This window comes from Engraulis encrasicolus, unplaced genomic scaffold (assembly GCF_034702125.1).
Source record: "Engraulis encrasicolus isolate BLACKSEA-1 unplaced genomic scaffold, IST_EnEncr_1.0 scaffold_27_np1212, whole genome shotgun sequence".
Taxonomy (NCBI): Eukaryota; Metazoa; Chordata; class Actinopteri; order Clupeiformes; family Engraulidae; genus Engraulis; species Engraulis encrasicolus.
In genome coordinates, this window is record NW_026945566.1 from 2,382,139 (window position 1) to 2,407,716 (window position 25,578).

At 45.3% G+C, this 25,578-nt stretch overlaps 1 protein-coding gene across 1 annotated transcript; it reads right to left on the reverse strand.

Annotated features, from left to right (window-relative positions):
* Positions 1-3,520: 3,520 nt before the first annotated feature.
* On the reverse strand, positions 3,521-19,309 carry prss56 (serine protease 56). The gene is made up of 15 exons (XM_063192944.1): positions 19,213-19,309; positions 16,831-16,989; positions 15,665-15,943; positions 14,199-14,388; positions 13,689-13,797; positions 12,712-12,868; positions 11,889-12,031; positions 10,101-10,260; positions 9,612-9,800; positions 8,855-9,019; positions 8,474-8,664; positions 6,800-7,325; positions 6,371-6,418; positions 6,077-6,183; positions 3,521-3,710 (listed from the first exon to the last, which is right to left on the reverse strand). The coding sequence occupies exons 1-15, from the start codon at positions 19,307-19,309 to the stop codon at positions 3,537-3,539; spliced, it is 2,694 nt and encodes an 897-aa protein (XP_063049014.1). The 3' UTR covers positions 3,521-3,536.
* Positions 19,310-25,578: the final 6,269 nt, after the last annotated feature.

Genomic DNA, 25,578 nt, shown 5'->3' on the forward strand with positions numbered 1-25,578 from the left:
GTGTGTGTGTGGGTGGGTGAACAGCTTTGTGGACTTACAGTACAAAGTTGTTTGGATGTGGGAAGATGTATGGTGGGGCTCTGTTACAGGGCTATTGACAACTTTGGCCAGGCCCAGGAGGACAATGCCATGTTAAAGGACCCCCCAATCCAGTACACACAATGTAATGAGGACCTAATTCTGGGTCCTCCCTCCCTCTCACTGGGCCTGGGACAACTGACCCCTCTGTGCCTCTCTGTTGTCTTCCCTGCTGGGTTGGTTTGAGTTTGGGGAGGTGGGGTGGGGTGGGTAACGGGGGTGGGGGTGGAGTTGTGGGGCAGCGGCTGAAGGCCCTTGGCGTTGCAGACGACAACTGCTGTGATGAGAAGTGAAGCAGCTCCAGGATTAGACTCCACCGCCGGGAATCAGGCCCCTTTCAGACCAGCAGGTGGACCTTTAAAATACTCACTGAAAACAGGGTGGCAGTGGCGGGAGGAGGTGCAGTATCCAAGGAGTGGTGAGTTGTTGTGTTGGTCGGAATGGTCAAAGGTCTGAAATGTGTCTGTTGCAGTACATGTAGACACCAATACGAATGTCAAAGCTACTACAACAAACATGTATTGTTATACCCCAACAAAAAAATGTAGCTTTAAAACTAGACATGCTCTCAGAGAGTGCAGACCCCCGCCAAGGAAGCTGTTTCATACAACATGTGACTAAAGTATTTTACACCCTAATTTAGTTAGAAACTGGAATTCAAACTTTGCCCTATCCCGCAATGGCGAAGAATCTTCAATAAAATGTAATCACTTTGTCATTTCCAACAGCTCCACAAAATTTCATCAAAAACTGTGTGTAAACTTTTTAAGTTATCCTGCTGACAGACCGACAAGCAAACAAACCAACGCGAGGTCTTTGGCGGAGTTAATGATCAGTGTTAATTTTGACAGGAATTTTTAATCTAGTTTTAGTTTTAGTCTCTTGACGAAAATGTAATTTTAGTTTTAGTCACAATTTAGTCATCTAAATAATTTTTATTTTAGTCTAGTTTTAGTCGACTAAAATTCATACAATTTTAGTCGACGAAATCTAAAATAATTTTAGTCAACTAAAATATTCCATTAATTTCCTCTTGTCTACGCTTCTCTATAAAATTGTCAAACTAAAATACTATTTGGGGGAATCAATGATTCAAATGACATATTGTAATCATAAAATATTGTCAAAAACTGCCAGAGCTCGTCCAATGTGTAAAAAAAATCATGGCCGCGACACTCATAAATCTCTGTCGATATTTTAGAACGACTTCGGGGGGAAACGTGACTGCGCGTCATGAAAAAAATACTTGTGGGTATGAAGAGCGTTGCGGGGTACAATAGCCAGGTTACTGTATGCAAGCGTTACAATGTCACCTGTTGGAAGACGCGTCTCTCTCTCTCTCTCTCTCTCTCTCTCTCTCTCTCTCTCTCTCTCTCTCTCTCTCTCTCTCTCTCTCTCTCGTGCGCATATTGCAAGCTGTTGCATATTATTTGCTTGATGCAAAGTTGTGATGGCATAGCCTACACGCTCTCGTTGACATGGTTGTGTGGTTGCATCGATTCGCAAGACTTTTTGCAATAACACAGTGAAAGCGTGGAAGGGCCGTTCACTTCCTATCTCAGTGTCCTTGACTGAAACAAGTTGCAAAACTCCACACTTCCGAATCCTTTGCGATCGGCACTACAGTGATTCTTATCAGAAGGCTTGTGCCTACGCATAGACATAGACCCTTAAAATACAAACATTAGCGAACATTGAAAAAAGATCAGACAACGACCGTCGGGTAGCATGCTCATGAAAGCGACAGGGAGTGGAGAAGTTGCGCAAAAATGTATCGTAAGATGTTTGCTACTGTGCGACAGCACCACCACTATTTCCTGACTGCATAAACTTCTTCGTCATGGATAAATGGGCAACAATACTTTTTCCAGCCAGGATTGCACTGAAAAGTAGGCTAGGCCTACTGCTGTTAAAAAAGGTGTGTGCAGCACCGACGCCTGCGTGTGTGTGTGTATGAGGGAGGGGAGGAGAGAGACGCGGAGCAGCTGAGATGAGGGTCGCGACTTGCGAAATAGCAGGCAATTCTTTTTCAATGTTTCAGTGACATTAACAAAAATGCTTCCTATTGGTTTTCGTCTCCGGTGGTATTGTAGTCACATTTTTATTTTTCTGACGAAAATATAGATCAATATCGTTATATTTTTCGTACAAACGCATGCTGTTTTTTTCTTCATCGTTTTATTGTCGTCACGGGGGGAAACAATCGTTAACGATAATTATGACGAAAATATTTTGTCACGAAATTAACACTGGTAATGATGTGTTTTTCTTTTCTTCTTTACAAGCAACAAAATCATTGCTTTTGAGAAATTATACAGAGGACCCACACAAAATAGAATAATGACATCATATTGATTTATTTTCCTTTTTATTACAAAAATACAAAGTATTTATCTCTATACAAAATAAATATATATTTGAAACGTTATATGCGTGTTTCATAAGAGGTTCAACCTTTGCAGAAACAGGCATTGGTGAATAACTTAACTGAGTCAAGGCATGCAGAGTTTGGACTGGGTCATGGCCCAGGTGACCCGCTGAACTCCCCCTGAAAACAGGTCTGACACAGTGCTCTGATACATTCATTCAAGACATCTCCCCCCCCCCCTGCACACAATACAACACAGCTCCAGGCAGTGACATCTTCATGATTTATAACATTATGGACTTAGTACACTAGAATAGAATGTAGAATTTAGAATTTAGAATGTAGAATTTAGAATACGGAATGTTGTAAACAAAATTCTGACATCATCTAGATCGCTCCACAGTGGGCCCAGGCCTATGCTTTGTGTTTTTTTTCCCTCCTCAATTCCATTAAAATGACGGGATTTAATTTTCAATTTTGTGAAGATGATTGCGTCACACAGTTGGACGTGTTTAGTCAGACTGTTAACACTGTGTGTCCCAATATGTCCATTCACTGTAGAGAAAAAAACTGGCACTGGCAGGTCAAAAGACGTATGTATTTCCTGTCAGATATATACAGAGGGATGGGGGGAAATGTACTGTCTCTCAAACCATTAAATAAGCCATTCATTCTTCAAACCATGCAATGCAAAACGAGTGGCCAGAACACCAATGGTCTGGCTGTAAGGAGTGGAAAGGCCTGCTGAGAGCAGCTTCCCCACAGAGGAAGCAAACTCATAGGTGCTTGAGTGCTTGTGCGCTTGTGTGTGTGTGTGTGTGTGTGTGTGTGTGTGTGTGTGTGTGTGTGTGTGTGTGTGTGTGTGTGTGTGTGTGTGTGTGTGTGTGTGTGTGTGTGTGTGTGTGTGTGTGTATGTTTTTTTTGTGTGTACTGTAGTAATCAAACCAACTTCAACCATCTTTCATAAAAAGTTCCTTTCATCGCTGCACTAAAGAGTGCAATTCTTCAAAGGACCACAAACACACACACACCACGTAGTCCAATAAGGTGTAGCATGCGTTGTAGCTCCTGAGGTAAAGTATGTGTGTCACTATGTCTTGAGGGCGTCGAGCGCCAGTGCGATGATGCGCGGCATGCTGCGGTAGAAGGACTCATTCTCCAGGCCCACAAGGCTGTAGAAGGTCAAAGGTCGTCCGGCCACCGTGGCCCTGATGCGAGCCTCGTACAGCCCTCGCTCGTTCTTAGAGGTGAGGTCAACCAGCACCTGACATATCAAAAACAACCACTGGTTAGAATGAACACACTGACATAGACACGGACACGGACACGGACACGGACATGGACATGGACATGCGCACACATACACACACACACACACACACACACACACACACACACACACACACACACACACACACACACACACACTTTCTATTTATGAGCACACAAGCAATGAACCTATACTTTAAAGGGACACTCCACCCATTTTGCATTAGGCTTTCCATTGATAGACACGCAGTCATACTTTTGAATGGTCTTTCAAAAATCTCTCAATTCCCCCTTGAGATTGGAGAAATCCACATTCATCTCTTAACACTTCCTCTGTCAATGATGTAAAAATGGTCATTTTGCATCATCGACATAGGAAGTGTAAGAGAGGTGGATTTCTGTTGAGACTACAAGCCTTTTTCCCACCCTTTCAACCCCGCCCATAGGGGGTTGGACCTAACGCACTAACGGATCTATCACAGATCAGTGTCCCAGTGCTTTTGAAATCACTAGCATTGGGGCTCCAGTAAGCAGTGTTGCTAGATTGGGCTGTTTCCCACCCAATTGGGCTGCTTGGGATGGCCGTCTGCGGGTAAAAATGGCATTTTACAGGAAAACTCGCCCAATCTTTCCCATCGACATCAATAGAATTGGGCGGGATTTAGTGCTTCCAGGCGGGTTTTGAGCATTTTTTGGGCTGGAAATCATCAGCCTCATCTGGCAACACTGCCAGTAAGTCACTGGCATAGCTGGAAAGGAGAAGCGGGAGCACACTGCAGCTTAGTTTTCAAGACTTTATTTTGTGCACACACCCGACCAACGTTTCGGTGTTGCTACACCTTCTTCAGAGTCAAATGATAGCAAGAGAGAGACACACATTTCAAGACTTGACATTCACAGGTGATCCCACTTGGTTTGGCTAAATTGGTCTCATCTCTTTGCAGGTAACTGACCCCAACCCCAACACCAGGACAGGATTGCAGACAATTAGACAGAGAGGCTTCGTAGAAAGGCATTTTGGATTCATACTCTAAATTCAGTGGAGCCTCAGGGCATAAATGAGGAACACAATATGTCTTGCTCTCTGTAACAAATTGTTCCAGCATCGCGGCTGTGGTCTTCTAATAATTGTAGCTGTGGTTTTATTGACAATGTTCTTTGTGTATTGTTTTTTTTTCACTTTTTTATTTTGTTTTGGGAAGTTGGCAAGCTGTCTAATTGTCTACAATCTTGTCCTGGTGTTGGGGGGTGGGGTCAATTACCTGCAATGAGATCAGTCTTGAAAACTAAGCTGCAGTGTGCTCCAGCTTCTCCTTTCCAGTGATGTCTGTCCCACTGTGATGCACCTGCAAGCAGGGTTGCCAGATGAGGCTAATGATTTCCAGCCCAAAAAATGCTGAAAACCCGCCTAGAAGCTCAAAATCCCGCCCAATTCTATTGATTTCTATGGCCAAAAATTGGGCGGGTTTTCGCACACGGCCATCCTAAGCAGCCCAATTGGGCGAGAAACAGCCCAATCTGGCAACACTGCCTGCAAGCTGAGGGAGGGATGATGCATAGAGTCCCACATAACTGGGTGTGGCCTGTGGAACTTTGTTGTTGTTGTCACAAATCCACAAGCACTAAAAAGTCATTTTCTGCCTTTTCTTGGCCAAGAAAGCACCAAATTAGAAATGTATGTTACTATTCTACTATACATATGACCCACTTTCAGTAACATATTCATGTCTCCACCGGTGGAATGCCCCTTTAAGCATACACATATACAGTAAATGTGTCAGAATATGCAAACATATGTTCTACTCGGGACTCTAAATTAACACCAGCCAACTGTCCAAACGCAGGTGAAGTTTCAGTTTGGCTGGTTGAAAAGAACAATTTACTAGCCACTTTAACCCTTCAGTGAGAGTGTGTTTGGCTAGTAAGATTGGTATCTACTAGCCATTTTGGCTGGTGATGAAAAAAGTTAATTTAGAGCCCTGGAGCCTGTACTTGACAAATATTAGCAGCAGGCTTAACATATTTATGACAGCTCTCAGTAGCACATATATGCTGATTTGAGGATGGTGTTAACGAAAATATTTAGGCAAAGGGAGCACAATTTTTAATCAAAATACCCGGGTAGGCATAAACGAATACACCTGAATCTGTACCAATATAAACCCACAGGCAGGGCAGGGCAACAAGCATGAGCTGCCCTGTGCACTTGTGTAAACTAGGGCAGTCGTATGTTATGTGCCGTATTTCTGCCAGTTGTAGGTCTTCTGTCTGTGCCTGAGACCCTAAGTTATCTTAATGTACATGGGTGCTAAATTATGTTAATGTACATGGGTGCTTCTGGGTGACGTCCGGAGCCCTTACCTCCTGAAAATTCATGTTGAGATTCTTCGAGGGGATGCCCAGCACCCAGCCATACGTCTCCTTGGTTACCGTGACGTGCTGGACTGTTTCAGCTACCCCGGGGCATGCTGCCAAAAGACACACACACACATGCACACGCACACGCACACACACGTACATACACACACACATACAAGCATGCACGCACACACAGGAATAGAAACACACCATTATAACTAAGACTGTCACTTCATTATAAAGACTATAAAGACAGCTTGAGATAACAATTATGGAAAGAAAAGGTAGACTACATACCTTTGTCAGCTTGCCTCCTGTACAGACTTCTTCTTCTTCTGTTTTTGTCTGGAAAGGAAAAATTCACACATGTTTAATTTTTCTACATATTCTCATTATTATTATAAAGAGTCATGTCCTCAGTTTATGTGTGGTGGGTGATGTCCAAACAACAAGATCCTGCTTCAGCTTCATGTTTTTCTTTCATCTCTACATAACCCCTTTGCGCAGAGCCTATGTTATAACCTTGCTATCACCAAAATTGTAATGGCTATGTCCTAATCTGTTACTTAAGGCTATGGGTAATATCATAGCAATGTTGTTATGATGTAGTTGAGTATTTTCAGCAAATAGTTAATAGCCTACGGCAATGTCTATATACAATAGCACATAGATTGCATTAAGACTTAATATTCATTCTTCATTCTTTCCATAGGAGTGACTGCTCACCTCTCGGTGGCTGGGTGGAGATGTTCGGGCCTGAGTCCCATCTCTCCTCCTCCTGTGATCCCCTGTGCTGTGGCTGGCCACTTCCAGCAGAGGGCAGCAGCGAGCCTCCTCTGCTGGGCTGCTGCTGCTGCTGCTGCTGCTGCTGACCCTGCAGCCCAGGCTGCCCCTGTTCCCCACGCTCTGCACCACCCTCTCTGGCCACAGCCAAGGGCATCAGTGGGGTCAGAGGCTCCATCAGGGAGGGTGTCGAGGACGGGTTCTGTTCCCCAGCTGGGTTCTCCTTGCGGTTCCCTGACGAGGGCTGCGATGGAGGAACGGGAGGTTCTGGTGGTCCGGAAGCTACAGGAGGGGGAGGGGTCTTATCTCCAGAGCTCAGCGATGGGCTCCGTGCGACGCTGTCGATTTCGAAGAAGTGTTTGTCGAGTTCGGGGAGGGAGGGGATGACGCGGGAGTCGAGGCTGGAGCGCAGGAGAGAGATCATGGCACGGTATTCCCCATCCAGCTGGAGCAGGGACGACTCCTCTCCCTAAAAGGCATAACAGCAAAGTATTAACACATGACCCATACAGTATGACCCATGCGTCAAAGACATAACAGCAAAGTATAGAGCTTGAAAGTGACGTCACTTCCCCCGATTTCATGGGACCTCAACGGCATTTATAGCCGAAAAACGTAGCATGTAATCCAATGGCGGTATTAAAAATGATATTTCGATCCCCTTCGATCCGCCTCTTAAAAAGCGTATTTGTAGCCCAGCGCATATAATGACTGAGATCAGAAGATATTTACTCGCTACCATGTTGTTAGATGGTCAGCTTAGGTCCCGTGAAATGCGGAACTAAGGGGCAGGACTTTCGAGCTCTATTAACACTTAATACAAATGACCCATGCGTCTGGGGTGCGTTTCTCAAAAGCGTAGTTGTTAGAAGTTAGCAACTTGGGTAGTTGTCAATGTGAAATTGCATTGCACACAACAAAGTAGCTACCAAACTTAGCAACTATGGTTTCCAGAAATGCACCCCTGTTTTGTAGTCCCATAATGGACGTCGTTCCACCAGTGGAACGCTGTAATAGTTGTAATTATTGAAAACTTAACTATCATAGTATTACACTACTATGAATTAACATAGGGCCTTTAGTAATGTAAAGTAAAGTAATGTAAAGTAGACTTGGTTATTGTGATTCTGGTAACAACTAATATATAACAATACATATAAATGGTAACAATAAATTACTGAATGGTTAAGCATAAAAATGTGTCGCCAAGATGTGATACCAAAATAGTATAGTATAGTGGTGTGAAATATTTCAGATTTAGATAAAACAGATTTAAAGATAAAGAGCTGAATGCTCCTTCTGAGAATATTATAAGTATTGCATAACCATACAAGACAGCAAGTATGATGGTGTCAGATCACTAAAGAGCTCAAACCATAAAAAGAGATAATAAGTGAATAAGTGACAAAGAAACATCTTCAACAAGCCCACAAACAACAAACATCCACAACCACCCATCCAAACAAACTTCCACTGACCGCAACAACAGCAACAACAGCAACAACAGCAACAACAACAACAACAGCAGCAACAACAACAACAACAACAACAACAACAACAACAACAACAACAACAACAACAACAACAACAACAACAACAACAACAAACAACTCTCACCTGTGTGAAGAGGCCGTCCTCCTTCTGCAGTCTCCTGCCCTGCTGTGCTTCGTGTCTCGGCTCCTGCTCCTGCTCCTCCGCCATGTGGCTCAGGTAGTTAGCCCAGTCCTCCACCAGGGGGCCCACTGCCCCAAACAGTGGTGGCGCGCGCAGCCCAGAATCCGGAGGGGAGACGGTGGCCATGATCTGCTCTTTTGAAGAACAAAACAAATACTCATTTTACACATTTGTAAAATCTATAGTGTACAAACCTATAAATAAACAAATCTTCTGACCGTCTGTGACCGTCGTCACAAGTGTCTGCGTGTGTGTGCACAACTGCGCATGTCTGTGTGTGTGCAACTGTGTGTCTTTCTGTGTCCATCATGAGAGGAGCTGTACCTGCTGTGGCGTCCCTGCGGTGGCGTATGGTGTGGGTGGAGCTGTAGATGTGCTCCACCAACTGGGGAAGTGTCTGGGTGAAGAAGGTCAGGTCCACCTTGTCCCGGATGTAGTCCTCCGCCCTCTGCAGAAGGTCCAACAGGGTCTGGATGAAGGACTTCAGTTCTGTTCAGAGATTATATACATTAGATCACATTACATTACACTTAGCTGACACTTTTTCATCCAAAGCGACTTCCAGTTATATACAGGGGATTGGATATAGTCCAAGTCTAGTACATTGTGGGGATAGGTGCCCTGCGCAAGGACACATGAGCCATGGAGTAAGATAGGGAGTGAGGGGTGGGATAAACTTCTGCCTTACGGTAAATCCACTTTTATTTTTATGTGTTTGTACTTTTTACAGTCATGTTTTGTTTATCTATTTTATATTGTGAGCACAAAGTGTTTTTTTATAGTGTCAGATTGGATAGGAATCATGGTGCATTGATTTTCAGTGATTTAATCCAGAGCACACAAACCAAACATAAACAATAGAATAGAATAGAATAGAATAGAATAGAATAGAATAGAATAGAATAGAAAAGAATAGAACAGAATAGAATAGAAAAGAATAGAACAGGATAGAATAGAGAGAAAAGAACAGAACAGAATAGAACAGAATAGAATAGAGTAGAGTAGAATAGGACACAAATGAACATAATTTAATACAATGAAATAGAATGGAACCACAGGGTAGAACAGCATTGAAACTTACGACACTTTTTGAAGCGGCTCTGGCACTTGTCGTGCGCGAGCTGGCTGCAGGCGTGCGCGCTGAGACCGGGTGGGCAGGAGAGGGCGTAGTAGCGGCACACGGAGTGCAGCTCGGAGCTCTGGTGCTCCTCACCCAGCTCAGACGTCTTCAGGAGCTCCGGACACGTCGGCTCCCTGCTGCTGAAGGACTCTGGAAGAAGAAGGAGCGGGAAAAAAAGATTAGTGCTTTTGCACAACAAACACAAACAGATATAGCCTGCAGTTTTCACATATACTCAAACATACAAAAACATACAAACCGACAAACGCACGCACGCACGCACGCACGCACGCACGCACCCACACACACACACACACACAATCCATGAACACAAAAGTGTATGAAAATGCACATTGCATTACACATTGAAACAATGCCAGTACCCCTATTACTTGTGTGTGGTACTGAACTCTATACAAATGCATACAATCAAAAAGTGTTGTTACTCACTCTGTATCTCAGCTGAGATCCAGTCTGCGAAGGCGGTGACCCGGGTGTAGACGCCTGGCTTGCCCTTCTCTCCGCAGCCGTCGCCCCATGAGGTGATGCCGTAGAGCTGGAAGCGCCCAGACATCCGGTCCTGGTAGATCAGGGGACCCCCAGAATCTCCCTGCGCCAAGAGGGGAAAGATAAAGCAGTGTCCTCATATGTAAGTGAAAGTGAAAGCCCAGCTTTTTGATGCAGCACTTCACAGCACACAGTGCTCACTGCGCATAATGAAATTGCATGTATGCCTCATCCGTTCAAGGGGGCAGCCCCAAATGTACAAATGTGATACAGAAGAAAAACCCTCAATTCTATCTGTCTATTAGGAAATCGTTGTAAACAGCAATGATTGGCTATGTACACTGTAAACATTAAAGGTTCCTCCTCGAAGAAGGAGGAACCCCTACAGTGAGGGAACCCCTAAAGTGTCTCTGGTGAATCTACCATGTAGGCCAGTGCTTCTCAAACCTTTTCAGAACGAGGACCACGTTGGCCCCCAAAAAATGTTCAAGGACCACCTGTCAACTGAATTGATAGTTGACGAGCGCTAGTTTGACACTGCTAATTTCGATGCAGATCACCTAACTTTTTATTCACATTATAAGCCTGTCTTCTTGTGGTGAAAATAAGACTTCAGCTACGTTTAGCTTTGTAATAATGTTACAAATATAGTCTACTACTAGCTTGTCTTGAAAAAGTAGAAATCCCCTCGCGGACCACCTGATCTCTGTCGCGGACCACTAGTGGTCCCCGGATACACTTTGAGAATCACTGGTGTAGGTGATTGAAAGGATCCCAACATTTTCAAATGATTCCTCAGAGAACTTTTAGGGGTTCCTCCACAGCAGCTGTAGCATTGGATGTAGCTGGGTACTTGATTGGCAGGGTGCTTTAAAGGACCAGTTCAGTCAATTTCAATATGCTGTTGTATTGCTCACGCTACCCTTGACTTGTCAGTACCCGGTGATGCCACATTTTTCGGCTCAGCCCTTTCCGAGATATGAGCTATTCTAATGGGGGCAGCGTTTGTTTACATTTTTTTTAAAAAATTAACATAGGCCTACTCCAAATATTTTCCCAAAAGGTACCGCTGTTTGCTAGTTGTCTTCTGATGTTGTGCAACCTTTTGGATGTTTTTGGGAATAAATAAGAATGCTTTTTTGAAATGTAAACAAAGCGCTGCCCCCATTACAATGACCAGGATCTCGGAAATGACTGAAGAAGAAGAAAAAAATCTCAGGTACTGACAAGTCCAGGGTAGTGTGAGCATTACAGCTGCATGTTGAAATTGACTGAACTGGTCCTTTAAGATCTGACTGGCTAATAGACATAACAATTAGGGCCAATAGGTCTTTGCGTGCCCTGTCCCTGAGTGTGTAGTCATGGCCGTAGCCAGGAATTTGAAATAAGAATTTTTTTAAAGGTGCACTGTGTAGGATGTTGCCCGGAGTATCTATTGTATTGTAACTATGTTGCTCATTGAAACTATGCTGTCTTTTGCCAATGTTGGTCTTTTCATGAATATCTGCTAAATAATGAACTAGTATTTACTAGTATGACCACAGTTTACAGTATGTTTTGCAGCTGAAAAGATTTCTGGAAATTCAAAATGGCGGACAATGGAGAAGATCCCCTTTTTCATGTATGAAAAATATTATTTTCTCTAAAAATAAGGGAGGTCCGGACCTCCCTTACCTCATATGTGGCTACGGCCATGTGTGTGGTGCTGTGCAGTGCTGCTGTCCTGCTCACCTGGCAGGAGTCTATGCCCCCGGAGAGGTATCCGGCACAGAACATGGTGTTGGTGACCAGCTCCTTGCCCAGGGACGTCTTACAGGTGCTCTGGGGAAGCAGGGGCACCTTGGCCTCCATCACTATATCAGCAGCGGGCCCATCTGCACGAGGAGGAGCAGGGTGGAGAAGGGAATACAAGGGAACACAAGAGAGAGAGGGATTGAAGATCAGCAACTCAACAGGTAAACTCATTTTCGCTCACATTTATTTGAACATTGTAGCATCTGTAATTTTTTGCACAATTTAGTAAAATGTAATCTATAAGCATTACTGTCTGTTGTGCAGCTGACGATCTCAATTAAATGCTCTTGTATATTTCAATGTTTTCAATCCAGTTTTTTAATGTATACAATAGGATATGTGTATATATACACCAGAGTAGATTTAGTTCGGAAAGTGGTGGGTATATAAATATGGCAAATTGTCCGGTTATCTTTTCTGAGGGGAAATTTAGCTTCATCCTAAAGGGGTATGGACATGGCCCCAATGGCCACACCAAAAACTACATTCATGTATACATGTGACCAGGGCTCCAAATCAACTGTTTTCATCACTGGTCAAAATTGACAAGCAGATGCTTATTTTACTAACCAAACACATGCTCACTGATGGGTCAAAGAGGCTAGTAAGATAGTCTTTTCTACCAGCCGAATTGAAATGTCACAAGCATTTGGCCAGTTGGCTGGTGATAATTTAAAGCCCATGCATGTGACATTGAAATACTTTTCAAGTGATGGATGCCCTGAAGGACAATGTGTATACAGTACTGTAGGCTACATACCCTCGTATTGTGATCCCCAGCCGGCCACCAGGCAGGGGCTACCCACGGGAGGCTCCATGTCCGAGGGCAGGCAGACGGGCGTCACCCGCTCCGACAACAGCACCGGAGAGCTTAGCTCCACCAGCGCAATGTCATTGTTGAACGTCTTAGGGTTAAACTGCAAGGCAGAACAAGAGCAAGGACAGGCAATGAATGGATAGGTGAGTGAATGAGTGAACGTATACGTAAATGAATGAATGACTTAATGAATGAATGAATTAATTGATTAATTGACGAAAGAACAAATTAATGAATTCAATCAATCAATCAATCAATCAATCAATCAACCAACGAATCAGGCAATCATTAAAATCAGTAATATGTCACTGTGAAACAAGTGTGCTCACAGCGCAACAAGTGTCATTTTCTTAGATTTGGAATTGAGAATGGTGAGGGGAGAATGTTGGAATTGAGAATGGTCAAGGTAGAATGTTGGAATTGAGAAGTGCCAAGGTAGAATGTTGGAATTGAGAAGTGCCAAGGTAGAATGTTGGAATTGAGAATGGTCAAGGTAGAATGTTGGAATTGAGAAGTGTCAAGGTAGAATGTTGGAATTGAGAAGTGTCAAGGTAGAATGTTGGAATTGAGAATGGTCAAGGTAGAATGTTGGAATTGAGAAGTGTCAAGGTAGAATGTTGGAATTGAGAAGTGTCAAGGTAGAATGTTGGAATTGAGAAGTGTCAAGGTAGAATGTTGGAATTGAGAAGTGTCAAGGTAGAATGTTGGAATTGAGAATGGTCAAGGTAGAATGTTGGAATTGAGAAGTGTCAAGGTAGAATGTTGGAATTGAGAATGGTCAAGGTAGAATGTTGGAATTGAGAATGGTCGAGGTAGAATGTTGGACTTGAGAAGTGTCAAGGTAGAATGTTGGAATTGAGAATGGTCGAGGTAGAATGTGAGGGAGTGTAGGAAGGAAAGACGTGGCCATTGATTCCTACCTTGGGGTGAGTGATGATGCGGTTGACCTTCATGACTTGCTCCTCAGGGTCGGTCTTTGTGATGTCAAACTCTCCCACCACAGCTGTCCAGTAGCTCTCACTGCGACTCCTGCACACCAAAGCCACCAATCAGATGTCAGTGACAAATCGACAGCAACATGAATACTTTAGCAGCAGGACATGCATTTAACTGAATAATTACCAAGGACCACCATCAACTATTAACATTGTCTCCAGTACCCTTCAGATGCTTCAATCCCAGATTTTAAATAGAGAAATGCAGTGTTATATTGGCAAGTATATTGACTTATTCTACTCACCATTTTGCCCTACATAATGTCATATTCAGTTCTAGGTAGGCTATGTGTATGTAGGCCTATAGCAAATCAGTTATCTACAATTACATGTAAAACAAAAGCATTTTACAGTACTTGCAGCCAACATATTTACTTTTTTAAAGCCACATATCCTTTATCCTTGCTGTTTGGTTCCCTGGAGGAGGACATTTACCCAGCGAAGCAATGCGCAGCAGTGGCCACCCAGGAGCTGTCCACTAGCACTCCTCCACACATGAGGGCGCCGTCGAGCTGCAGGTTCACTAGCCAGGGCCAGCTGCCCGGGGAGGCAGGGGACCCCCCCACGATCCGCGAGCGAGGCTGGGTCAGGTTCTGTCCGGCGGGCACGCGCTGCCCACACACAGCTATGAAGAGAGAGAGAGAGGGAGAGAGAGAGAGAGAGAGAGAGAGAGAGAGAGAGAGAGAGAGAGAGAGAGAGAGAGAGAGAGAGAGAGAGAGAGAGAGAGAGAGACAGACAGACAGACAGACAGACAGACAAAGAAAGAAAGAGAAAGTGCCAGAAGGAAAGAGAGTAATTGTAGAATGGCAGATATGGGAGATAGAAAGAGAGGAAAGAACACAGGGGAAGCGCAATGTCAGAAACGCTGACAGATGCAACTAGATGGCTAAGAATGCCAAAGTTAATTTAAATTTTAACCACTGGAAGTGCCAAAATAGAAGTTTGTAAATGCTTGTGAGCGGTGGTCTAGTAATGGGGCCAGTAGCAGTCTACACATGCTGCACAAAGCTGACCTGTCAGTACCAATAAGAGAGCCTCCCAACTCTTCCTGACATACATACATACATGACCTGCATGCTCCACACAAACTCACACAACGGATAAGATGACAGACTGATTCCTGCCTAAATCAATTTCCGTCTTTATCTCACTGGTTTTAAAAGTTAAAATCTCTCTCTCTCTCTCTCTCTCTCTCTCTCTCTCTCTCTCTCTCTCTCTCTCTCTCTCTCTCTCTCTCTCTCTCTCTCTCTCTCTCTCTCTCCTCTCTCTCTCTCTCTCTCTCTCCTCTCTCTCTCTCCTCTCTCTCCTCTCTCTCTCTCTCTCTCTCTCTCTCTCTCTCTCTCTCTCTCTCTCTCTCTCTCTCTCTCTCTATGAAAATCTGTGTATGTGAGAGTTCTCCACTATTTGACTCCTCTGTCTTTTCTCTCTCCCACCATCCTCTCACCATATATTCTATTCACCATCTCTTCATCTACGCCGCCTCCACCCAATCTATCTCTCCCCTTCCCCCTCTCTCTCTCTCTCTCTCTCTCTCTCTCTCCACCCCATTCCACCTCCTCACATTGCACTTAGCTGACACTTCTGCCATGGATGGAGGTGTAGGGAGAGGTAAGGGCAGGATTTGAACCTGCAACCCTGTGATTTAAAATCCAACTCCCTAACCATTACACCAGAGAGAGTAGAGAGAGAGAGAGGTTCCATTGGCCCATTGTTTCCTGGTTCTATTATGGCCCCCATTAAGCAGACCTAGGCAGACCTAAGGACTGTTCTATTCATTGTGGGAGCATTATGACACGTCCCTTTAGGCAGACCGGAACCTGGTCATGTTAGGTGCCCATAGAAACCTATTATGTTGGCATATCTCTATTAAAGAATCTCTGATTACACTACGTCTGCCTCACCTTGTGTCCTGGTCTGCGTGGCGGGCTCCAGGTTCTGCATGGTGTTGAGTAGGCTGCACTGGAGCACGCGGGCACTGCAGCTCTCGCCCATGATGCGCACACAGCTCTCCTTGCCCACCTCCGAGGGCGGGCAGCGCCGCCGGTAGTACCCGCACGCCTGACTCAGCGCCCAGCCGCGCTCCGCCTCGCTGCCCAACTTCTGCGCCCGAGCCACCAGCTCGCAGGACGGCTCCGTTGCTGTGTCCGAGGAGGAGGAGGAGGAGGAGGAGGAGGAGGAAGCTGTAAGGGGTCAGACACGGGGCCAGAAATGAGGACAGGAAGTGAGGTCAAGTTTGACAGGAAATGAGGTCACAAAAGTTTTACCAAAGTGGTCAGGAGTACCGTAAGGGCCTCCGCACACCGGCTCCGACAAAGTGAAGAGCACTTCTCCGCGGACATCGGCTAGCGATTAGAGACGAGTTCTATTTTGCCGGAGCGGGTAGCCGACTATTGGGTTTGGGGGTCGGAATTGTGTCGGAAGCGAAAGTGCTCCGCAGGGCTGTCGGAACCGATTGTGCGGAGGGCCTAAGTCCTGTGATTGTGATTATGTGATTGTGATTTGTGAGCTTCACTAATGGGCTATACTGGCCTAAACAGTAAAACTCTGATAACTTCATTGTTGTTGAGTTACTATGATTTTAATGACAAATATATATCAATATATTTATAAGTTAAATAAAATGATTGATCTGAAAAGCATGTGGTAATATAAAGTAACAAGACTTCCACATGTCAGTAATCCACCTAACACTACATAGGCTGGACAACAGGATCATATTAAAGTCATTAAAGTCATAGTTGCTGCCTTTTTCTTTGTAGGGCAGTATACAGACCTACATGTAACAGTTCACTGAACCGGATGTCTTTCTTTCAGCTCAGTGTAGCAATAATTCGACAACTAAGTAATGTTGGCATACTTCAGGTTGTGTTGTTGAAGGGAAGTGGTTGAAGATGTTCTTACAGGGAGTTGGGTTACATACGTCTATTTGCATACAATAAGAGTGTATGAATGTATAGATGTAGACATGTTTAAAGTAAGCACGTGTCTGTGGACATATGGTTGTGGGATATGCTCACAGTAAAGGGGGGGAGGGGGTGTATTGGTGTGCCAATGCAGATATGCTTACAGCAAGGACCAGAGCGCTGTCCGCAGTCCTGAAAGAGGCAAGGTACGCAGCCCCGGCACCCGGACTCAGCCCGACTACGATCTGACATGGCCCGATCCAGAGCAGAGAGAGCACTCGTCAAGGCCGCCTCCATCACCACTGTACCACGGTCTGACAGAGCTACCATAGAGAGAGAGAGAGATGGACAGAGAGAGAGAGAGAGAGAGAGAGAGAGAGAGCGAGAGAGAGAGAGAGAGAGAAAATGATGGATAAGCACTAAGAGTGGGTAGGTTGGACACACAAGCAGCACAACACAAGCACTAACTGTTAGAGTTTGTCCCAGATTATTCCTCAATATTCAACAGTTACTAATACCCTAAATGTCTACTTCAGAACTCTGACCACCATTGAGTGTGGGAAAGTCCTGTAATGTGTGTGTGTGTGTGCGTGTGTGTGTGTGTGTGTGTGTGTGTGTGTGTGTGTGTGTGTGTGTGTGTGTGTGTGTGTGTGTGTGTGTGTGTGTGTGTGTGTGTGTGTGTGTGTGTGTGTGTGTGTGTGTGTGTGTGTGTGTGTGTCAGTGCATTTTGTTTTGATTTGCCGCCGCAGCGGAAAGCAAGCTCACGCTCTGAGCGCTGTTAAGGACGCCAGCGGCACTCTTCAAACGCATCCCGGGCCCCCGCCACTGCCCTCACCCCCCCCGCGCCGCACCGCGCCGCACCGAGCCCCTAACGACCACAAAGCTGATTGAAGGCTTAATTAGAGAGGGGCAGGCCAGCCGCAGCCCCTCTGACGAGCTGCAGTGAGCACCAGGCGGCGAGCACACAGAAACAGCCTCCACTCCACTCCACTCCACTCCACTCCACTCCACTCCAGTCACCCCACTGCCATACCCCCTCAACTTCCCGCTACGCTCCACAGGAATGCATCTTCTCTTTCTCTCTACCTCTCTCCTCTCTCTACCATCCATCCATCCATCCATCCATCCATCCATCCATCCATCCTCTCCTCTACTCGCATGGCATTCGGACATTTTAGCTGATCATCATGGTTTGCTACATGCGCAGCTGAGGAGCCTTGTGCGTCATCGAGCGTGGGGCACATGCCTGCGTGCCTGCCCCTGTGGGTTTAGTCTCATTTGTTTACCAACACAGGCTCACAAAGTGAGTGATTTGAACAAGTATGGGTTGTCCATGTGGAGTGTGTATGTGAGTACACAGTAAAAACTGCGGTGTTAATGCAACACTAACAGAGTCGATTTAACACCTTCTAGAGTTTATTTGGTCCCAAAGCACTCTCTAAGTGTTGAATTAACACTGCATTTTTTACCGTGTATGTGGATGTATGACCATGTGTATGTGTATATAGATGGTGTCTACATGTGTGTACCGTACTTGTAAATGAGATACGAATCACAAAGATCTGACTAATACTGATCCTGATGGAATTGGCCTGTCTGATGTGAAAACGGAGATCTCTATTGGACAATAAAGAACAAAATGTATAAATCTAACAGTACAATGGCACCTCAAATCACACACATGCTCTGGAGTCGCATATCGGACATTTTGCATGAGGAATTACCAATGAAAACAGCCACACATGATGAAGCAATGAGGAATGCATGAGGAATTACGGACATTTTGCATGAGGAATTACCCATGAAAACAGCCACACATGATGAAGCAACCCTGCTACAACCAACCCAGCAAAACACACTGACCACCCTGTGATGGAATGGCAGTATGCATCCCAACCACTTGTTGCATGGAATGACAAACTGGTGTGTGATCATGCAAAGACGAGAAGCATTTTCACGACCAGCGAGAAAACCTGCACACATACAGTAATAGCAAAATAGTAGCATGCTTATCCTTCCTCAAAGTGCAACATGCATGCTCTTTGTTGCCATGCTACGCCAACACCAAGCCAGCCCCAGATACAAACTGCAAAACACTGGACCGAAACTGCATGGCAAGCACATTGCCAACCTCATTAGTTCTCAATGCACTTGCATAACCAATTGCAATGCATGCCTTCAACGCAATGCTTTCTACCTAGAGTGCATTCAATCAGTGTCTGTGTTTGTTATGCAGAAAACACGCTGTAAAACATTGCAGCCAGTTAAGCGGGAAAAAAGTAATTTTCCCTGCTCATTTAAGTTTGTACTCAAGGCTTGGGTTGAGTTAATCCTTGAGTTAAGTTAACTTACAGTCCTAAGGCAACAGGACAACTTACCTTTTTACGTTTAACTGGAGTGCAATATTTTACTGTGTATGCACAGCAAACACACATACAGCACTCAGACATACAGAACATATTCAAACATGAGCTGGCTGGCTGGCTGGCGTCCAGGCCACGGTGCCCCCCGCGGGGACCACAGAATCTTGTGTGTGGTGTGCATACCTTTGAGCGCGCTCTGAGGCATCCTGTAGACCTCTCTGGCGGCTGGCGCGCCACAGCTGCGGTCCAGCAGCGACAGCAGTAGCCACAGCAACAGCATCCCGTTACCAAGCGACTACAACAACTATCTCCACGGAAACCCAGCAAAAAGAACACCGCCAGCAGCAGCTGTAGCAATGGCACACAGGCCAAGTGGCTCAGAGACCAAGTCAACGGCAAACACCAGACTTGATGAGAGGACGAACGATGGAAGTCTCCAAGTGCTCGCCAAAGACGTGGAAAAAAGAGTGATGGAGAGGAAGAGAGAGAGAGCGGAAACAAGGGCAGATCCTCCACAAAGGTCCTGGCGGGGTGGGTACTGTATTAGCATGCGGTTGACCCAGTGTGTCTGGGTGTGTTGTGTGGTGTGGTGTTGTGTGCGTCTCCCTTCTCCTCGCTTGCTGTACTAGTGTCTCACGCAGGACCGTACGGGACATGCGGCCGCCAGTGGACTTTGGGAAACAATAGGTGCATGGAGCGGCATTGGGCATATATACGGAGAGAGGCTTGGAGAGGGAGGGGGGGGGCAGACCTAGAGAGAGAAGAGAAGAGGGGGGGGGGGGGGGGGGGCATGGGCGATGCAATGGGGAGGGCCCAGGAGGAGGGATGGGATGCCCCCATGGCCAATGCACAAACAGCTGAATTCATTAAGATGGGCTGAGCCGAGCAAACGAACCAAGTGCAACTTGCCAAGGCTGGAAATGAAAAAGAGGTTTGGTTTTATGAAAGGAGGAGAGGGAGGGGAACACAGAGAGGAAGGGAGGGAGAGAGAACGAGAGAAGGACAGAGAGACAGACGGGCAGTGGGGGGTGGTGTGGGGTCTGTGTGCGTTTGTGTGTTTGTGTGTGTGTTTGTGTGTGTGTGTGTGTGTGTGTGTGTGTGTGTGTGTGTGTGTGTGTGTGTGTGTGTGTGTGTGTGTGTGTGTGTGTGTGTGTGTGTGTGTGTGTGTGTGTGTGTGTGTGTGTGTATGTGTGTGTGGAGGGGGGTTGGGATGTGAGGGGGAGGAGGGGTGGGTTGTTTGAATTCATTAATATTGCAGAGAGTGAGAAAGAAAAAGAGAAATAGACACAGTATGTGTGTCTGTGTGTGAGAGAGAGAGAGAGGGAGAGAGAGAGAGAGAGTGAAAGAGAGAGAGACAGTTGCAAAACAACATTGTGTCAAGGAGATATCGACAAATATTGCATATAATATCATCTGCTACTTTACTTGTCAGAATGCAGCAGAAAGTAAACTGACAAGCAACAGTGTAAAATGTGTGTGTGTGTGTATTTGAGAGAGAGAGATAGAGAGAGAGAGAGAGAGAGGGAGAGAGAGAGAGGGAGAGAGAGAGAGAGAGAGGGGGGGAGAGAGAGAGAGAGAGAGAGAGGGAGAGAGAGAGAGAGAGAGGAGGAGAGAGAGAGAGGGGGAGAGAGAGAGAGGGAGAGAGAGAGAGAGAGAACGTCTGCCGTTCGGTCCCCAGCTGAAAGAGGGCATTGTATTGGCTGTCCCTCGGAGCATCGCCACTTCAAAGAGCATCAGCGATCACAGGCTCGCCGCCCCCATTCATCCCTTTCACGCTTTTATCCCCTCAATTAAAATATTGTTTATTCATATCCCTTTCTCAGCTCAGCTCACTTTTGGCTGGGTAAAAGCATTACACTAAGGAACTCTTGCCATGCATCTTTAAAAAAACAAAAAAACAATAATAATAATAATAATAATAATAACAACAATAATAATCGTTATCGTAATCATAATCATAATCATAATCATAATCGACAGCGGTTCTTATGTCATATGATATGTGAATAGGAGCACTATTACAAATTACTATTTAGGACTGCAAATAATTGCAATGACCAACACCACTGTCAACTCCTTGGGGAACTAGACATAGCAACGCCACGTAAAAAAAGGAAAAAAATTATCCTCAGCGTGAACTATAGCTAAAACTTGCTTGCCCCTTGCTTGAGAAACACATGTAATACAGTTAAGTTGTAAGTAACCTTGTGTTTTTTTGTAGTATAACAGTCGTTAACAACGTAGCCCCATTGTGCTCGCCGTTCCACCAGTGGAACACTGTAGTAAGTCATTGACAAATGATCTAGTGCAACACTACTATGACATAGCACAGGGCCTTCGGTGTAATGACAACTTGGTCATTGCCATTCTGGTAACAGAAGAAAACAAGAGAACAAAAGTTTATCACGCTGTGTTTTAACGGAGTAGCCCACTTGAATAACACAGATTAATGAGCATCTTACAGACACTAAAAGCCCCAGTCTTGAGCCCAAGTCACTGGGAAACAAGTAGCTGAAGGGTGCTCCTGTCTAGTCTACACCACAGGAGTACAAGTTTCACCACTGGAGATACGGTGCTATGTCCACTGGAGATACGGTGATATGTCCACTGGAGATACGGTGCTATGTCCACTGGAGATACGGTGATATGTCTACTGGAGATACGGTGATATGACCACTGGAGATACGGTGATATGTCCACTGGAGATACGGTGATACTGTATGTCCACTGGAGATACGGTGATATGTCCACTGGAGATACGGTGATATGTCCACTGGAGATACGGTGATATGTCTACTGGAGATAGAGTGATATATCCACTGGAGATACGGTGATATGTCCACTGGAGATACGGTGATATGTCCACTGGAGATACGGTGATATGTCCACTGGAGATACGGTGATATGTCCACTGGAGATACGGTGATATGTCCACTGGAGATACGGTGATATGTCCACTGGAGATACGGTGATATGTCCACTGGCGATACGGTGATATGTCCACTGGAGATACGATGATATGTCCACTGGAGATACGGTGATATGTCCACTGGAGATACGGTGATATGACCACTGGAGATACGGTGATATGTCCACTGGACCACAGACATATAGGCCTATAAATGTACTGTATCATGAAATATAATGTACGGTATGGTTATGGTCTATGGTTACCAGATCCATCCAATGAAATCCCCCAATCCACTCTGACTGATGCATAGTCACTTTATTGATCCCTGGGAAGCAGCTATGGAATCTATTAGGATAGAGTAGAATATATTAAGTACTATATCCAGGGGTTTCCAAGAACCTACTTTGTTGTTTGCAATTCAATTTCCCATTGGTAATTACCCAAGTTGCTAACTAGCAACTACGCTGCTTTCGAGAAACACAACCCAAATATGGACCCCTTAGTGTTTTACCCAAAGATACGATAGGCTACCCCACTGCTCCACACCTAGTTTATGTACATACAGTATACACAGTGCTTAATTTGTCAAGCGGGAAGTCCCGGAGCGCAGAGGATGGGTGGCTCCCCCCGAGGGGGTGGGGGGTCTATGATGTCTTTCTATGAGGTTCCATCCAAGGTTCCGGAGCTCTCGTCTGAGGTTCCGGAGCTAGCTCCCCCTTGCTCCCCCTCAAATTAAACACTGAGTATACACACACATGATGTGCATGTAGTGAACATACTACAGCTTAAGGCCTCAAGCCTCACCTCTAACCCCTGGCCACCACACACTCTTCAATTAGTGTCTCTGGATTGTTCCACAGCTCGTACCACTGCCATTGTTCTAGGTAGGGCAAGTCTCATTGCCCTAGTTCTTGAGGAGATCATATGTTTCATGCGTTCACTTGCCCATGTTTTGTGCACACAGGAAAAGATCTATTTATGTACCGGTATATGTACTATTCAATTATTTTTAATTATTATTTTTATAGCACATAAAAGTAGCCCACACCTTAAATGTAACTGGCACATAAACATTTCATGTGATGTGTGTGTGTGTAAGATTTCTAGCCATGGAAGATTTTTACATTGTCTTTTCCTGTGGGTGCACACAGGAGGCAAAGAACGCAAAGTTCTACCCATCATGCATTTGTTTTTAGCACCCCCCACCCCCATTCACTCATTTCAATAAGTGCGCACTAAAGGCAGCTAGCTAAACTTTCCATTTAGTGTACCATAAAGGCATAGACTACTAAATTGATGGAGCACAGAGAGGGGGTGCATTTTCTTCAGAGCATTTTCCTCGAACAGTATATCCCGATTTTTCTAATAACATTTCGTTCAATGTAGACCAGTGTAGATGGAGGACTGAAAAATCTAAGAATAGAATACTTTTATGCAGCATAGAGTACATGTATGTCAAGTAGAACAGTTCACTCAGTCAGGACATTGACTGAGGGTCAGGTGTGCTGGTACGTTCAGGCAAAAAGAATCGCAACGACACTCCATGCCCCAGATCAGCATCGCTCAGCATCATTTCCTAATCTCCCAATCTCATACATTGGTGCATGCTGCTGCTGTAAAATAAGACCCACTATCGTCTTGTGCGCCTGATTTAGGACATCCAGTCTGAATACATTGAATACAAAAAGTTAAATAAAGTTAAAGCGAAAGTCCGACATGGCAAGCGTGTGTGTGGCGTAAAAAGGAGAGGTGCCCTCCTGGTAGTTCCCAAAAGTGTGTGTGTACGTGTATGTGTGTGGCTTTTTTTCCTCTTTGTGTGTGTTTGGCGGCCGGCGTAGATCAAAGAGTGTCGAATGGTTACTGTTTTTGGCGGCGCGGATCAAAAAGCGGGTGCCGCCTGGTTATTGTCAGTAATGATGAGAACCTTGTGTCTCCTGATGTGCCTCCCCTCACTCAGGCCTGGCACAACCAGGCAGGCAAGCTAGGCAATTGCCTAGGGCCTCCAATGTGAAAAGGGGGCCCCGTGGTAAGGACTCGTTATGTAGGCCTACTTGTATTCAAATGATAGCAATGACAACTTTGTGAGTGAGGCGAAACCTCCTAAATTCTTCTTTTTATATATATGTGGTAACACTTTATTTTAGGGATACATCTATTAGCACTAATACATACAATATGCCTGTAAGTAACTTGTAAGGCATGTACAGAGCAAAATGAAACATTTGTTAGGCATGTATTCGCAAATGTCTTGTTCATGCACAATAAGGGATTTATTATCAATTTAACCTTAGTAAGGACCTAGTAGACCTTAGCGTTTGCTTAGTACATGCCTTACAAGTTACCTGCAGGCATTAACATTGTATGTATTAGTGCTTATAGATGTATCCCTAAAACAAAGTGTTACCATATATGTATATATATATATATTTTAGGGGCTTTTATGCCCTTATTTGATAGGACAGTCTAAGATGGTGACAAGCCCAAATGTGGGGGGCTTAGTGCGCAGCGCCACAGCACCCCCAAAACCTCCCTAAATTCAATGACCGAATTGTGCAATGATACTGCCATCAAAATCTGTCTCTCTCTCTCTCTCTCTCTCTCTCTCTCTCTCTCTCTCTCTCTCTCTCTCTCTCTCTCTCTCTCTCTCGGGGAGACTAATCCCTATTAGTCACAAAAGAGGAGAAGGGCTCCAAGTCTCTCTTTGCCTAGGGCCCCCAAATGCCTTGAAACGGGCCTGCCCTCCCTCCAAACAGACAGACAGGGCCAGGACAAGCTGTGATGGACGTGATGATCGCTGTCTAGTAGAGAGGATCCCCGACACAAAACTCAGGCCCATCAAACGCCGCCAGAACCGCCCCCTCCAAATTGGAGTCATACCCAAGCCAACTAAACGGCTGAGTGATGAAAAAGCCTCACGGCAGTGCGGCAAACGCTTTCAAAGGGCGCCGCCATCAGAGCCCAGAAACCCCCCCAGCCCCTTTACCCCCCCCCCCCTCTCTGCCCAAAGCCCATGCTGATGGAGGAATTCACATTGCCAACATACGTGTCAGAGAGGGGAGGAGGGTGGACACAGAGAGAAGAGGAGAGAGCAGAGGACAGGGGTGGGGAGGAGGACGGGGGTATGGTGTGGGGAACAGTGAACACGGTGAGTGGCCAACTTTTTTCCGCAGTGTCAAAGAGAAGGGCCGGCTTTGAAAGTGGGCGGCTTAGAACAGACAGAAAGAAAGAGAGGGCAGAATGGAGGGATAGAAAGAAAGGGAGAGAGAGAGGGAGAGAGAGAGAGAGAGAGAGAGAGAGAGAGAGAGAGAGAGAGAGAGAGAGAGAAAGAGACGGAGAGAGAGAGAGAGAGAGAGAGAGAGAGAGAGAGAGAGAGAGAGAGAGAGAGATTGATTGGCAGAGTGAAAACAGGACGGACAGAAATGAATAAAGAAAGAGAAAACAGAGGAGTAAGAGACAGAGAGGAAGGAGGAGAAGATGTAAGGTAAAACGTAAGTAGGGTGATTGAGACACAGACACAGCGGAAGACAGAGAAGGATGGACAAGAGTGAAAATAAAAAAAATTATTCCGTTATATACATTTTTCGGTAACGCTTTACTTTATGGTACAGTATTTACTGTGTACTTTCTGCGTAGCAACA

Coding starts and splice junctions, on each gene's coding strand:
- prss56 (XM_063192944.1), bottom strand. CDS start 19,309: ATGCTGTTGCTGTGGCTACTGCTGTCGCTGCTGGACCGCAGCTGTGGC. Junction 16,990..19,212: donor GCCTCAGAGCGCGCTCAAAG/GTATGCACACCA, acceptor TCTCTATGGTAG/CTCTGTCAGACCGTGGTACA. Junction 13,798..14,198: donor GCTGCGCATTGCTTCGCTGG/GTAAATGTCCTC, acceptor TTTGGTGTGCAG/GAGTCGCAGTGAGAGCTACT.